We start from the raw sequence: 15,431 nt of genomic DNA, 5'->3' as shown, positions 1-15,431 counted from the left end.
GAATTGATGTTGTTCACTGATTTGATTTCCTGTGGTGATTGATAATTGCATGTAGGCAACCAGGCAATTCTCTATTCTTCCTTCTGCCCTGAAAAGGCTACTGATGCTCAAAGGTTAGATGGAAGGTGAAGAGTGCCTAGTGTGCAGCTGTGTTTAATCCAGAACTGGAGCTTGATCATTGTCTGCCTTCAAGCAAAAGTAACACCCCTCTATGCTACTTTCAGAATGTAGCTGGGTCTTAACCAATATGTGGCTGCCTCCTTATGCAAGGTGAAGGACAGCTGCTGTTAGCAGTGGAGTCATTCCATTAACGCAGGATATCCATAGCTGTGTTGCAGGTTATCTATAGCTGTGTCCTGGCTTCTGGGAGCGTGGTGGAGAGACAGCATGTGGGGTGTTCCTGTGAGCTTCTGTCTGCAGAATTGAGAGGCCAGCGCTTTGCTTTCCCAGTTGGCATGGTATGGGGGAGGAGTTGTCTAAACTCCTGTCTTGCAGGGAGATATTTAAAAGGTTGGCTTCAGTTTGGTAGAGCACAAACTTGTTTGGTTGTTTATTTGAAACATTTCTATGCCACATATGAAAAGAAATTTAATTGTGTTTTCCAAAAGTGAAATAATATTTAAACAATTTAAAATGGAGAAATTGGTATCACAGAGAACGGGGTAGAAGGGTACAGTGCTCCTGGGCAAGGAAAGCCCCCCAAACAATTAAGTGTCTTCTGAAGGGTATTCCAGAGGGTAGTCGGCACCATGGAGAAAACCTGCTTCTCTACTGCCTCCAGATAACACTTTGCAGGTCATGGCATTCTCATAAGGCCTTCTCTGATTATCTACCAGGCCTGTATAGAGGAAGGAAGGCATTTTAGCACCAGAGACTCTGTGAAATGTACTGCATCACTGATGCATGCTGTGGGACCATGTTACAGAGACCCGTCTGTTTTGGATGCTTCCTTGGCTGCTGGACTCAATAAGCCTTGGGTTTCTGCCAGCTGCCTTTGACTGTAAAAACACGATCATGTCTGGTACCCTAAAGTATGCTGTCAGTGGACTGTGTTTGCCTTCATGGATCATGAGTTGTGCATACATGTTCTAAAAATAATGGCTGTCAATAGGTTCTCCCCCAAGCCTCTGCAATGCAAATGGGCAGAATGCAAGATTTTTATGTGGGTGTTTGACGCAGATGAATATGACCCTCCTTTCTGGAAGGATTTTAAACCGGGGGAGTTGCACTTCTTGGCAACCATTCTTAATAATCTCCTCCCTTGCACTGACAGGCCTGTCTGGCAGAATCCCTACAACTTCCACTGCAGGGGATGTAAATGTGTGGTGCCTTGTCGTTCAACCCCCAATTGTGCCATCTGCAGAATGGAAACGGTGCCCAGAGTTGGAAAAATCCCAAAAACTTTGTTGCCTACATATTTGCTTCTGGAAGCTGCTACCCACCCACCACATCCCAAGCATGATTGGCTCCTGAAAGTTTGTTGACAGCACCTACCACCATTGGCTGATAAACTCTTGGAATGTAGAATCTCTCCTTCCACCCCTCGCAATGCCTGCCTGTCTCGTTAGTAGGGAACTTTGTAAATTTGCACATAGGTCCATTTCTAATATTTTAAAGAAGGTGCTAGCCAGGCTTGACAAATCCCAGGCCACCTGTCCTTCCAGAAAATTTCCACACCCTACCTCTCAGAAAGTGGGTACACCTTTGGAGGGTCAGGCAACCAGTAACATGATTTGGGCTCCAAAACGGTGGTTGTTTGTGGCCTGGATCTGGAATGCTTTTTCAGGCCTGTGTTATGGGTAGGAAGATGCCAGTTCAGCAATCCCGGCAGCAACACCTGCCCTTCTGCCTTTGCTCTCACTGGTCTTTTGAAACCTGAGAAATGGTGCCCATGTCTCTGGGGAATTCTCATAAAGACAGTCCCTCTCTATTTCCAGGAGGAATTGTTTGTTTTCTGAAATCATGTTAGACTGCTGGGATCATGCATCTGCTTTTTTCCGGCCCTCTGCACCATCAAGGACGAAGAGGCTCAAGGACTTCTTTTCAAAACCAAGTGTACGTGGCACCTCGGTCCTCTTGCTCTTGTTGCAGATATCGGCGCCAGCGGGTTCTTAATCTGTAAGCAAGGAATTGGCTCTGAGAGAGGCTTTCTGACTGTGTTTCTGATGGTGCTTTCAGAGATGGCAGAGCTTTTGCTTTCTAGACCCTTGCGTCTTGACTGCCTTGCTTGCCTAGGAGCGCTCTCCCTCTCCCTCCCACCTCCCCGATTTATGCTTGTCTCCCTTTTCTGCTGCTGACTTCGGCAGTTTCGCTGGGCTGTGTTTCAGCTGCCCTTTTGTTTCAGTGAAAAAATGCTGTCCCAAACCCCCTCGTGCCTTGTGCTTTCCATAGCTGCAGTTCAGGATTTCCTGGTGTCATTAATGCCTTTTTTTTAATAGTGCAAGAATCTAAGCTGGGCTAATCTCTGCAACACAAGCTTTAAATTGTGCCAATGGAAGCCATAACCTGAACATCTCAAAAGTTACTACTTGCCTATAAATATATGCAAACTTGTATACAGGTCACATAATGTGAGTGAGCTTTTTTCCTTTTTTTGTGAGAGGATGTGTCTGCCTATGCTTAAGGGCTGAGCTAAAACTAGCCATGCAGTTTACTTTAGTTATTACCAACAAAGGTCTGCACTTCTTATAGTTCTTTGGAGCTTCCCATAATACTGCACCACCCCCTGTGAGTCGTGTTTTGCATCCAAGGCTTGGATGAGAAATTACCAAGAAAGCTTCAGATTATTTTATTTTTTACAGTGCCCACTTGGGCTTCTTCCTCCCAAGCTCAAGCCCTTCTTTCGCTCTTTAAATGGAAAATTGTGAACAGTAAACCTGAAGCTGGAGTTGAAACCTGAAAACAGAGCGTTTAGAAGTGGCTCTCAGACTGGCATGAAGAAGGAAGAACTACCTTGCATTCAGAGCTCTCCTCTTGACAGTAGTCTTCAGAGCCTCAAAGGCAATTTGCTCAGTATATTTGGACAAATTCCCTCTTGACCTCAGTTCCTGTCTCTGTGAAATGGGGACATGAAAGACCTACTTCCCAAGGTGTGCTGAATGTGGGGGGTTGAACACGAGAATAATTTTCTGGACTAAATGAGAGCGAGGCCCGTGGCCACCTAGTGGATCAACAACAGAGGCGATATTTGAAGTAGGCCATCTTTGCAGACAATCTCACACAGGCAGAGACAGAGTAGACCCAGGGCACCATGAACTAACAAGGTCTCCTGCACAGAGCCCTTGGAAATCAATCAGAGATGCATGTAGGAGAACATCTAGCAGTAATTGATTATGCTTTTCATGGGGCAGAGGAGAGTGGTATGTAGAGAGAGTTGGGTTTTTGGTGGGGGAGGGAACTCTGCCCAGCACCAAATAATTGGGCATCAGTTCATTCCTCATTCCCTTCCCTTGAAAGAGTAATCTGCACAAGCAGTAATTTCTTTTTTTAAGAGAGAAAGCACAGCTGCTGCAGCTGCTTCAGTCCTTCCCGGGCCCTCCCTCTTCACAAAACTGCTGTGAGGTTCTGCTTTTCACTAAGTCATGTTGTTAGATCCACTTGTTCTGTTGCTTTCCTTGTTGGGGGATGGCTGAATGTGGGCTGGTGTGATTATGGAGCTCATGCACCAGGAGGCTGAATAGCTGCATTCACTAGCTGCTGTTTTGAATCAGGCTGTCTGCTGCAGGTGTGTGCTGCATGCAAAGAAAGGGTGGGGTTTTTTTGGGAGGGGGGCATTTTTAGATGTCTCATTCAAAACAGCACACTGGGGGTGCGGGGAGAACTCTGATACTGGCAACTAAGTCAATTGGCTGGAGGGAAAGTAAAATGATGGTAAGCGGGAGCATCTTCCCAGTGAGGAAAAGATAAACAGATTGGTGCTAGCTAGCTTACTTAGGAAAAGGTTTGTATTTCCTGTTTCTCTCTCTCAGGATTGTAAGCCCCTTGGGGCAGGGGCCTGTTTTGGTGCAAAAAAGCAGGGGTAGTTAACAGGATACCCCCCAGATGTTGTGGACTGCATAAAAAGAGCCCTGCTGGATCAGGCCAGAGGGGGCCTATCTAGTCCAGCATTCTGTTCTCACCACAGCCAACCAAGTCCAGACCCAAACACTTCTCCCTACTGTGATTTCCAGAATCTGGTATTCAGAAGCATTACTGCCTCTGACTGTGGAGTCAGAGTATAATCATTGTGGCTAGTAGCCATTGGAGGTTTTTAGGCAGAGATTGGGTGGCCATCTGTCAGGAGTTCTTTAGCTGCATTACATCAGTTAGACTAGATGACCCTTGGCGTCTCTTCCAACTCCACAGTTCCATGTTTCCAGGTACAAAAAAGGTCTCTGCCTTCAAGAGCATACTGTCACATTTCTTTGTTGTTGTTTCACAGTGTCGATTTGCAACCATACAGGTAGGAAGAAATGGAAACGGTGAAGATACTAAAGAGGTGGCCACAAATGGGATAATGTTTAACTTGTGAAAATCTAACATTGTTGCTTTCACTTTTGCCTGCAAGAGGAAGCTAGGAACTAGAAATATAAATTTCCATTGAAAGCAAATCCCAAAGGGATTAATCTTTTGCGCAAATGCAAAAGCAGTGCTGTGGTATAATTTAATGGCTCACAACCACAAGTACATAAGAAAGTGGTCAAGTAATTGAGATACATCTGAATTCTCAGGGTAAAGAATCTGGTTTTGGAAGACAGAGCCCAAATGCCTAAGCACCTTGACTTTCTCTGCATCCTCACTAGCAAACTAGTGACTTTCACACTGTTTGGGGTATGGAGAGTGTTCTTTATGAGTAGATGCATAATGGCAGGTGAGCTTCCCTAGATGTTGGCTTTCCCAGTGGGGCCATTCTTCCACTACATAGCACAGCTGTCTGTTGTTAACGGGTAACTTGCAGCATATTGCCAACTTCAGTGACCTCTAGATATTTTCAGCTATCACTCCAGTCATCCCTGACCATTGGCCCTGCTGGCTTGGATTGATGGGACCCACAGCCCCAAACATCTGGAGGGCATCAAGTTGGAGGGGTTCTTCAGCAGAGCATTCACTTTGAGAAGGTTACGCAGCTTTAGAAATAATTGCTTTAGAGCCCTAGAATATTATGGGATGGGCCGCAGGTGGTGATGGTGTTCTCTTCTGCCGATTGTGGAGAGTCACCAGATACCTTTAAAACAGGCATCAGATGTCTCTTAGAAGCTGACTGGGTTTTGGTAACAGAATCGGTGATCCCCCTCCCCCCAATAGATTATTCATGTTATTGCTGATGGCGGTCCTGGCATTGTACAATGTGAACAGTTCTGTGTCAAGGGGTGTGAATACAACTCATTGAGCAGCATCACCACTGTGTTGTTGAGCCTGCAATGCAATAGCCACTTGTGGTGGTGCCAATACAGCTGAAAGGCATGGTGGGTGAAATAAAGTGGTATGGGGGCTTCATTGTGTGACTGGACCCTGCTGATCATGTTATGACATTATGGGTTCTGATACATCAGTAATAGGCAATGGCAAGTTTAAACAGCTAGCTGCAGCTGCAGGGTCACAAAGATGTGCTTCAGTATAGCATTTTATTCACCAGTTATAGGACTGATTGAAGTTTGCAGTGCACTTGGGGTTTGGTCTCATGCAATTATGGAGGCAGAGTGGGTGTTGCGCCTGGTTGAGTAATTATAAGATAGTATTCTTTGCAAAGAAGCACAAATAGCTCCATAAATACAGTTATTAGGCACCTTTGCTTAACCTCTGGCAAGGGATGGGCAACCTCTTGCCCTCCTAGTGCTGCTTGACTCCAATTCCCAGCATCCCCTGATTATTGCCCATTCTGGCTGGAGCAGCTGGGAGTTGTAGTCCAAAGCATTTGGAAGGCACCAGGTTGGTCAGGTTTCTCTAGGGCAGTGGTTCTCAACCTTGGGTCCCCAGATGTTTTTGGCCTACAACTCCCATGATCCCTAGCTCACAGGATCAGTAAATATCCTCATTTGCATGAGAAATTTTTCCACATTTCCCCCCATTCAATTCCCCCCCAACCCCATATCACTGATCTTTTCCGTATCCCATACACACATTTTATCATTCTTTATTTTCCATTTTACACATCTTGTAAAAGTGCCTCCATTGGATTTTTCTCTCTCTTCCCCTCCATCCCAATCTTTAACATTTCTCATTTTCCCCAAATTTCATCTTCACAACAACCCCATTAGGCAAGTTAAGGCAAGGAGAAGCAACTGGCAAGGTTACAAGAAAGGGATTTTGTAGGTACTGTAAAGCTGGAAAAAGAGCAAGCCAAAGGAGCAAGGGCTAGAGCAACTCTTATGGCGAAAACTTATGATGTTTGTGACATTTCATTTAGAAAAGGCAAGTAATGGGTTGGAGGTGGACATGACTGGTGTGGAGAAATTGGATAGGCTTTTATTGCAATATTTCAACCCAGTAATGAGTAGGGTTATCCAGAGAACCTAAACAGTGGGAGATCCTGGACTAACAAGAGGAAATGTCCTTCACACTGTACAACATTTCAACTGTGGGAACCACTTCTGAAAGATGTTGTGAATACCACCAACTTGAGAGGCTTTAAATGGAGATTACACAGATTCATGAACGCTCTGGCTATCAGTGGCTACTAGTCATATGGCTGTTAATCTGGTGATCCAGTTGCCATTAGTGCACGCCATGCCAAATTCTGGCCGATCCACCAACATTCATTGTATTGCAAAAAAGAAACAAACACCAGACTTCTGATTGTAACCGAAATGATTCACTTGCTGTATATAGATAATTTTATAGTATTATTAAATGATATAAAATGGAGTTTCCATATAGAAACGTGAATTTAGAGGTGTTAATACAAAATAAAATATTTGAAAAGAGCAACTTGTACATGTTTAAATCTAAAGTAACTTGGAGCAATTGGATATAACTTGCATATGAACTCATAAGTGGCATTGACAAAGCAAGCAATCAGTGTGAATAACAGAACTTCCAACTCCCTCCAGCCCAACTACAGTAGTACCTCGGGTTAAGTACTTAATTTGTTCCGGAGGTCCGTACTTAACCTGAAACTGTTCTTAACCTGAAGCACCACTTTAGCTAATGGAGCCTCCTGCTGCTGCCGCGCCGCTGGAGCACGATTTCTGTTCTCATCCTGAAGCAAACTTCTTAACCTGAAGCACTATTTCTGGGTTAGCGGAGTCTGTAACCTGAAGCGTATGTAACCCGAGGTACCACTGTAGTTGTGAAACAAATCTAAGTTCCCTAGCCTACTGGTTAACTAAAAAATTCTTGGTTGTCAGTCTTAAGGATGTAGGCTAGGCCCTGTAGCAGTCCTCAGATTGAGTAAAGCATGTGAACTGAGGCAGATTTGTATTTTATTTCTTTATTGCTCAAGGTGGTGTCCATTGTTCCCCCCCATCTTATTTAATCCCTACAACAACCCTGTGAATAGGTTAGACTGGGAACCACTGACTGACCCCTGGTGAGCTTCATGGCTGTCAGGGGAATTGAATCCTCGTCTACCACGTCCTTGTCTGACACTAACTCCTACACCAAGAAGAACAAAAAAAAACCACCTTTTATATCAGTCAGCAATAGGACGAGGAAGATGGACCTTTGCACTGAGTTTTCCATTAATTTTACTGTTCATGTAGGCAAACCCACATAAAACATAGACTATGAAATACCTCAATCTGGGAGGTGGGGTGGGAATGAGCAACTGGGACCCTGCTGTATCAGCGGTTCCTCACACAGAGAACTTTGACATGCTTCCAGAGCTTTTGGTTTACTAGAACCTGTTATGCTTCCGCTTTTGTTTGGACGTTGGGCTTGCTTTTCCTGTTAATCTTATCGTAAAGCCAAGGTCTCCACCTAAAGCTGAAGATATCTGCACAAGGGTCCAAGCAACCTCTGCAGGAAAGACCCAGAGATAGCCTAGTATCGTCTACTTTGACCCATCATGGCTGCTCTGCGATGTGCATGAAACACACACACACACACACACACACACACACACACACACTGACTACTGGGTGTGATGGATACATGTGTAGGCCCAGCAGGGACCAAATTAACAATGGCCATCCATTGCTTGCAGTATCGAAAGCAGCATACCACCTCCTCTTCCTTATTATTATTATTACATATTAAATTTGTATACAGCCCATCATCTGAAGATCACAGGGTGGTTCAGAACATAAAATTACAAAATGAGAACACAAAATTAATTAAAATTTTATATATGGATGTTTTGTGATGGTCTATCTTTGTAATGCCTAATAAAGGTTTGGCAAAGCAGTAGAGAAGAGAAAATACATAATAAAACAAAAAAACCCAATCCCCCCCCCCACAAAAAACCAACCACTTATAAATGGACATAGAATGTTAATCAGCTAAAGTCTTGGTTGAAGAGGAACATTTTCGCCTGGCCCCTAAAGGTGTATAATGCAGGCGCCAGCCAAACCTCTCTGGGGAAAGCATTCCACAAGACTCATGTTGTCATCCTCTGGACCTCTCCTGAAGGGGAACATGAAAAAGGGCCTCAGATGATGATCACAGAATTTGGGTGAGTTCATATGGAGAACCAGTGTTCCTCTAAAATTGCACACTGGCCAGGAAGTGGGGAATACAGATGGAAGTCATATCAAGGACCAGGCCCTCCCCCTTTTCCTTGGTCCTTTCAGGTATCCCACCCCCTTTGCAGCTTCCTAGAAAATCTGGTCAGATCTGAGGCTTGGAAAAAATGTTTGCTGTTGTGGATCAATATAGATTGGGTCACAGGATATCCTGAAGTGGTTTCCACTTTTGCAGGGACTGCCCTCTACAGCGTAGTTGGAGAATGTCTGATCTCCAGCTGTCACTGATGTTGCAATACCCGTTAGGCAAGGTTGTAATCGTGGGGTTGACACAGCCTGGCTCCCTGCGTCTAGATTTCAAATCTTCCTGATGAATCATAATTTGGCTGTGTTGTAAATAATAGCTCTGAGCCTTTCCCCTTGCTTGAGTACCAGCCAACAGTGTGGAATGTGGCTCTTTGTCCTGCTGGCTCATTATGATTGATTATTGCCGTACATCTTCAGATCTCACTTCCTCCTGCTGTGCAAACCACAGTGGTGTAGGTGTGGTTCCCACACTGTCACCCATCCAGGTACTGTCCGCACCCAGACCAGCTTAGCTTCAGGAAAGTGGTGGACTGAACCTGGACCAGAGCCTGCTAATGACAGGAAATACCCAAAGTTGAATATGCATGTATGGTTGATGTCTTTACCCAAGGTTGCCTCTGAGTGCTCTATCTCCAGTGGTTAGGTGGGTGGACACCAGAGGCATGGCCTTTTTCAGTGGTGGCACTTTGTTTAACTCAATAGCCCACTTTGATGGCTTTTAGGCAGCAGGTAGAAACTTTACCAGGGCATTTGGTGGACGTGATTGGACGTTCTGCTGTTGCCTCAGTTGGTCCTTTCTTTGAGTTCTGATTGATTTTTCTTCTTTTTTAAATGCAATTTTTATTATTTAGCAAAATATTGCTTGACTGTAAGAATAAAACCTCTCAGCTGTTTACAAGACATGGGGCACATGTCACCTGATGAGTTCTGTCAGCAGAAGCCATGCAAAGACTTCTGCTGTGTAACGGGACTTTTCCTCATCTCCCTGCAATGGGCCTCCCCCACCCCGGCAAGTATTTATTTATATATTGCGCTTATATCCCACCTTTTCCTCCAAGGAGCTCAAGGTGTGGCGTACATTATTCCCCCCTCCTCATTTAATCCCCACAACAACCCTGTGAGGTAGGTTAGGCTGAGAGGCAGTGATTGACCCTAGGTCACCTAGTGAGCTTCATTTCCAAGTGGGGATTTGAACCCTGACCTCATAGTCTGACACCCTAACCGCTACACCATATTGTCTTGGCTCGGGTTCGGTGGGAGAATCCAGAGCACAGGGTGGGGGTGGGGGTCGTTTTAGCTGGCAAACTGAAATGCTTGCACTGATGAATTGATCAGAAGAGCGCAACATTAAAGTCTTCCTCATCATGTATATATTGCCTTGAAAACCACCTTCACAATTACTATTGAAACTTAAAAATAGAGGCACTAGCAGGCGCAAAACAATCCCTTCAGACACCCTGGTAGATTTCTATCCCAGAATTTCATCAGAACTCTTGACATTCTTTTCAGTGGTGCATCCACACTCAAGAGAGCCAGAACTTTAAAAAGCTTTTTACACAAACTGAGATTTTCAATATTATACAGCAGGGTTTGGGTGCTGGGCACCCTCCAGATGTTGCTTGGTTCCAGTTCCCATCAGTCTGGTCCATCATCCTTGCTGACTTGAGCTGATGGGAGCTGGAGTTCACTAGTCAAGGATGGTGGGAGCTGAAATCCAGTAACATCTGAGGGACCACTGGCTTCCCATCCCTGCTGTACAACAAGAGTCTCGGGTGGTGCAGTTTGCTCCATTCATTTACTATATATAAAGGTACGGTAAAGGACCCCTGGACAGTTAAGTCCAGTCAAAGGTGACTATGGGGTTGTGGCGCTCATCTCGCTTTCAGGCCGAGGGAGCCGGCGTTTGTCCACAGACAGCTTTCTGGGTCATATGGTCAGCATGACTAAACCGCTTCTGGCGCAACGGAACACTGTGACGGAAACCAGAGTTCAAGGAAACACCGTTTTCCTTCTTGCTGCAGCAGTACCTATTTATCTCCTTCACTGGCGTACTTTTGAACTGCTAGGCAGGAGCTGGGACGGAGCAACAGGCGCTCACCCTGTTGCGGGGATTCGAACCACCGACCTTCTGATTGGCAACCCCAAGAGACTCAGTGGTTTAGACCACAGCACCACCCGACTGCCCCACTATATTTATATAAGAATGCCCAGTAGAATTGTTAAAATGATCCAATGCATTTAAAATATGGTGCCATGAAATGACATCCTAAAATAACAGCTTGTAGCCTAGAACTCATTGGGTGGTGAGCCAGGCACTCCTGGTGGTTTGGGTGTGTTGGGTGTGTTCACATTAGGCGTGTTATCACATTACATTAAATGAGCGTACACAGTCTGTGTGCACAGATAGTTGATCTGTGCAAATAAACAAGTGCACACTCCAGGATTATTATGAGTAAGAGTATTGTTTGTTTTTGAATGTGAAATTTGTAATGTATTTCCTACGTTGATTCATTTGTTGCTGGGATTTGTAAATCACTAAGATTTCTGTTGATATATGAAGCGGTACATAAATTTGCTAAATAAACGTGTAGAGGTGGTTTGTAGCTGTGTCCAGCATAACACATGAACTACTGAACTGTTTTCGTCGAGAAAGGGCAGCGACTGAGTTGGTTTGAAAACAGTGCAGGGGCAGCAGTAGGTGGCAGGAGGAGGTTCAGTAGAATCATAGCATTGCGGAATATCTCATCCAACCTTTTGCAATGCAGGACTCACAGTAGCTCAGCAATAACACTTGGCATGGGTATTGTACATTTTTGCAGTTGTGTCTTGGAGGCCGTCGCTTACCTGAGGCTGCTAAGCAGAGTTTGCAGCTCTTGTGTTTCAAGGCCCCTTCCACACACAGCCGCTCAAAGTTGTATGGTAGCCCTTTGCTCATACTGCTGCCCCACGTGGACACAATCTCTCTGTAAAAGTTTGCAACTGGGGCTAGGGTGGCTCTCTTCTTGCTGATCTTCCTGGCATATTGCAGCCACACTATGATGAAGTGGTTGCTCACCTGGCTCAGCAAGAGAGGGGCTTTAGCTGTTGTAGCCCAACAGCATCTCCTGGAGTGGACTATAGGGAAAGGGTTTCAGGATTCCAAAGATGGCAGGAGGAGGTGTGAAGAGGAACCCTGGGCTTTGTACATATCCTCTCCCTCTGCCCCAAAGCCTAGAATAGCTTTACAGCCAAAAAATGCATGGCTCTCATATAGCTCATTTTGATGCCTTAGCTGAGCTGCCCTCCTACTGGTGCATCTCTAAACAATTGTGTTTCTGTGACTGCTTGGAGCTGCGTTTGCCCACAAGACCATCCTTTTTGCAGCCTTGGGCATGGCGCGTTGAGTCTTCTTTGCTGAATGATGAGGCCGGGCAGTGAGAACATCTCTTGATGGCGGTTCTGAGGAACCCTTGTGAGTTGGAAGCCAGAAGTGATGAATTGGGCCATGTGATTTGTGATGGAACAGGCACTCGAGAAACAAACACAGCCCTAAGCCGGTTTTCATTTTATCGGGGATCTTCTCTGGGACTGATTCCCCTATGCAACAAAACCAAGTGTGTGATGCAGAGCGGTATAGCTGTCATTCTCTTACAAACTTCACAGCCCTATATAACCTCTGTTTTGAAACAGCTGCGCAGCTTGCAAGTTCGTTTCTGGGCCCAGTTCACATTGCTGTTTAAAGCCTTAAATTAGACTCATGCCCCAAATACCTGAAAGATTGCCCCCTACCCTACAGACCCTATTGGGTGCAAAAATCAACAGAAGGGGCCTCTTGGTTGTTCCACCACCCACAGAAGCTCACGGGGGCAGGCACAGGAGATTGTCTTCTCTGTGGTGACCCCTAGGTTGTGGAATTCCCTCTCCATGGAGGTGTGTCTGGCACCTGCATTGCATAGCTTCTGGCGAATGCTGAAGATGCAACTCTTTAGCCTAGCTTTTGACACTTGAGGTGTATATTTTTAGGACCCACCTTATTTTGGTCATGTTAAGTTGCTTTGGAATGATTTTAATATTGTGTTTTAATTGTTGTAACCTGCCCTGGGACATAGGGGTGAAGGGTGGATAATGAATTGTATTATTAATAATAATATCTACCATTTCAGGACTGTGTTCTCTGTGCTTGATCATTATGATTGCCAATCCTAGTAGTGCCAGCCAATCCTAGTGGATTCTGCAACCTGTATAAATGATTGGCATAATTAGTTTGCCTGCATCAGTCTTGTCATCTTTTAAAAAAGCGATTTGCATAATTTATTCCTAGTTTGAGCAATCAAGCGGGGGGGGGGGGGGGAGAGACAGAGCTCTATGCAAGGCACGGAAAGTCTCTCCATCTCTCTGGCTTCTGGGCTCCCAGCTGTCACAGCCCACGTCCTTCCTTTATTTATTTACAACATTTTTATGCCACCCTTCATTGTGTCAGATTTCAGGGTAGCGTAAAGCATGAAACAAAGGCAAAACACGCAACTTGACGACATGCAATTTAAAAAAGGGCAATACTGGATAGGAATGAGCATACGAAGATCCTTTCAAACATTCTGTGCGCAGGACACACCAACAGGATTTAGCCTTTGTTCAGAACATGCCTGACCTTCCCCTGACCAGGTAGCGAAATCATTCCAGATTGTTATCCAGCATTTCACATTTTCACTTGCCCCGGCAAATATGGCAAGTGGACTGTAGAGCTGGGCAGTAACTGTTTCAGCAGTTGTACGGGGTCTACCTCCCCACAAGCCACTGCCTCCATACCCATCTCCCTGCTGGGCCACTTTGTTGCTGAGGTGCCTGGAGGTGTTTCAGCTGCAAAACAGCAAACTCCCCTGCAGGGCATGCTGACGGGATACCACTTTGGGTGCTCGAAGTCATGGTGCTCCAAGCAACCAAGCAAACACCGCCCTGCCAGCCTTTCCTACAGGGGAAGAGCCACCATGATGCAGTGGTTGGAGTACCCACTTGGCCATGAAACTCAGTGGATGACTTGGACCAGTCACTCTCCCCCCCCCACCTAGCTTACATCACCAGGTTGTGGTGGGGATGAAATGAGGAGGAGAACCACATATGCCACCTTGAGCTCCTGCTGGCATCCATCAGCAGCAGTTGCAGGCCCTTATCAGAAAGCCTTTGTGTGAAGAGATAAGGTGGAGAGTGATGGGGCAGACAGATGAGCTGCTTAAATTTGATAGGATTCCTGTTTTCATTTCTGTGGATGAATGAGAGGACTGGCAACTCAAGGTGACCCCCTTCAGGGGACTGGGTTTGATTTAGAGCCTCTAGAATGATGAGCGCCCACACCAGAGGTCAGCAGAGTGGTGCTCATAAGGTGGAAGGGCACCCTTTGGTGTTTACCTTTTTCTCCCTTGAAAAATATTGAGATCTGAAGAAGGAAGTGGCAAGAGTGACATTCTTTCCCACTTCCTCTTCCAACTCTGCGTGTTTTCGAAGGCTCTGATTATTTATACTTTATTATCAGTTATTTATTATTTTATTATTCATCAAATTTCCATACTGCCCGTCATCCGAAGATCACAGGGCAGTTCACAATATAAAAACACAAATATGCATACCACAATAACAAATAAAAGCACGGTTTAAAAGACCATAGGTTATTTAATTTAAAAACCTGGGAGAAGAGGAAAGTTTTTGCCTGGGACCAAAAGATATGTAACGAAGAAGCCAGGCGAGCCTCCCTGGGGAGAGCATTCCACAAACGGAGCCACCACAGAAAAGGCCCTCTCGTGTTGCCACCTACCAGATCTCTCGTGGAGGAGGCACATGAAGAAGGGCCTCACCTGATGATTCCGGGGTCTGGGTCAGGTCATGTGGGGAGAGGAGTCCTTGAGGTATTACAGTCCTCAGCTGTTTTAAGACTTTATAGATCAAAACCAGCACTTTGAATTGGGCCTGGAAACTAATTAGCAGCTAGTGCAGTAGGGCCAGGGTTGGCATATACTCAAACTGTCTTGCCTCAGTTAGCAACCTGGCCACTGAATTGTGCACCAGCTGAAGTTTCCAGACCATCTTCAGAGGCAGCCCCATGTATGACGAGATGCAGGAATCTAACTGAGTGGCTACCAGAGCAAAGACAACAGAAGTTAGGCCATACTTGTCCAGATAGGGGCACGGCTGGGTCAGCAGCCAGAGCTGATTGAAGGCTCTCTGTGCCACCAAGACCACCTGAGCCTCAAGTGACAGGGATCCAGAAGTTCCCCCAAGCTGTGTACCTGTTCCTTCAGAGGGAGTGCAACTAAATCAAGATCTCTTGGAAAAGCAGCTTCTATGTGTACATGCACTTTTCCTCGGGTGTGTTTGTGTGTTTCATTTGCAATGGGTGACAAGAGCGGGCAGTGCACTCTCAAATGTGCCCATGAACCTAAAAAAGTCTGTGGCCTTGTTCTTGTGTTGTTGACTGTGTAGGCTCCACCATTCTCAGCCTAAAACCACCTTCCCTTTTCTCTTCCTCTGCAGGAGTACACTTGTCCCAGATGTGAGTCTGGCTTTATTGAAGAAGTGACAGATGATTCCAGGTATCTTTCACCCTCAGAGAGTCCCCTAATGTTGCTAGATTTCTCATATCTATCCCCTCCCTGTTAAATGTTTCTTCTACTGATGGATATGCTACTTTTTTGATGTTTATTTTGTTTATTTGTTTATTTCATAAAAATAATATACTGCTTGGCTGTGTTTTTTTTAAAAAAAAACCCTCAAAGC

General features: G+C 45.4%; 1 protein-coding gene across 2 annotated transcripts in view; it reads left to right on the top strand.

The window, feature by feature from the left end:
- Nucleotides 1-15,431, top strand: part of RNF115 (ring finger protein 115) — a 36,936-nt gene that overhangs the window by 2,158 nt on the left and 19,347 nt on the right. Inside the window, exons 2-3 of one of the 2 annotated variants that reach the window (XM_083716635.1) lie at nucleotides 1,938-2,055; nucleotides 15,189-15,247. In XM_083716635.1, coding sequence (XP_083572761.1) covers nucleotides 1,963-2,055; nucleotides 15,189-15,247 — 152 coding nt within the window. In that variant the 5' untranslated portion in view covers nucleotides 1,938-1,962. The remainder of the gene's footprint in view (nucleotides 1-1,937; nucleotides 2,056-15,188; nucleotides 15,248-15,431) is intronic. The other variant, XM_083716634.1, reaches the window with a different exon arrangement.

This window comes from Podarcis gaigeae (genome assembly GCF_964106915.1).
Source record: "Podarcis gaigeae genome assembly, chromosome: 16".
NCBI lineage: Eukaryota > Metazoa > Chordata > Lepidosauria > Squamata > Lacertidae > Podarcis > Podarcis gaigeae.
This window is presented reverse-complemented; position numbering and strand designations above follow the sequence as displayed.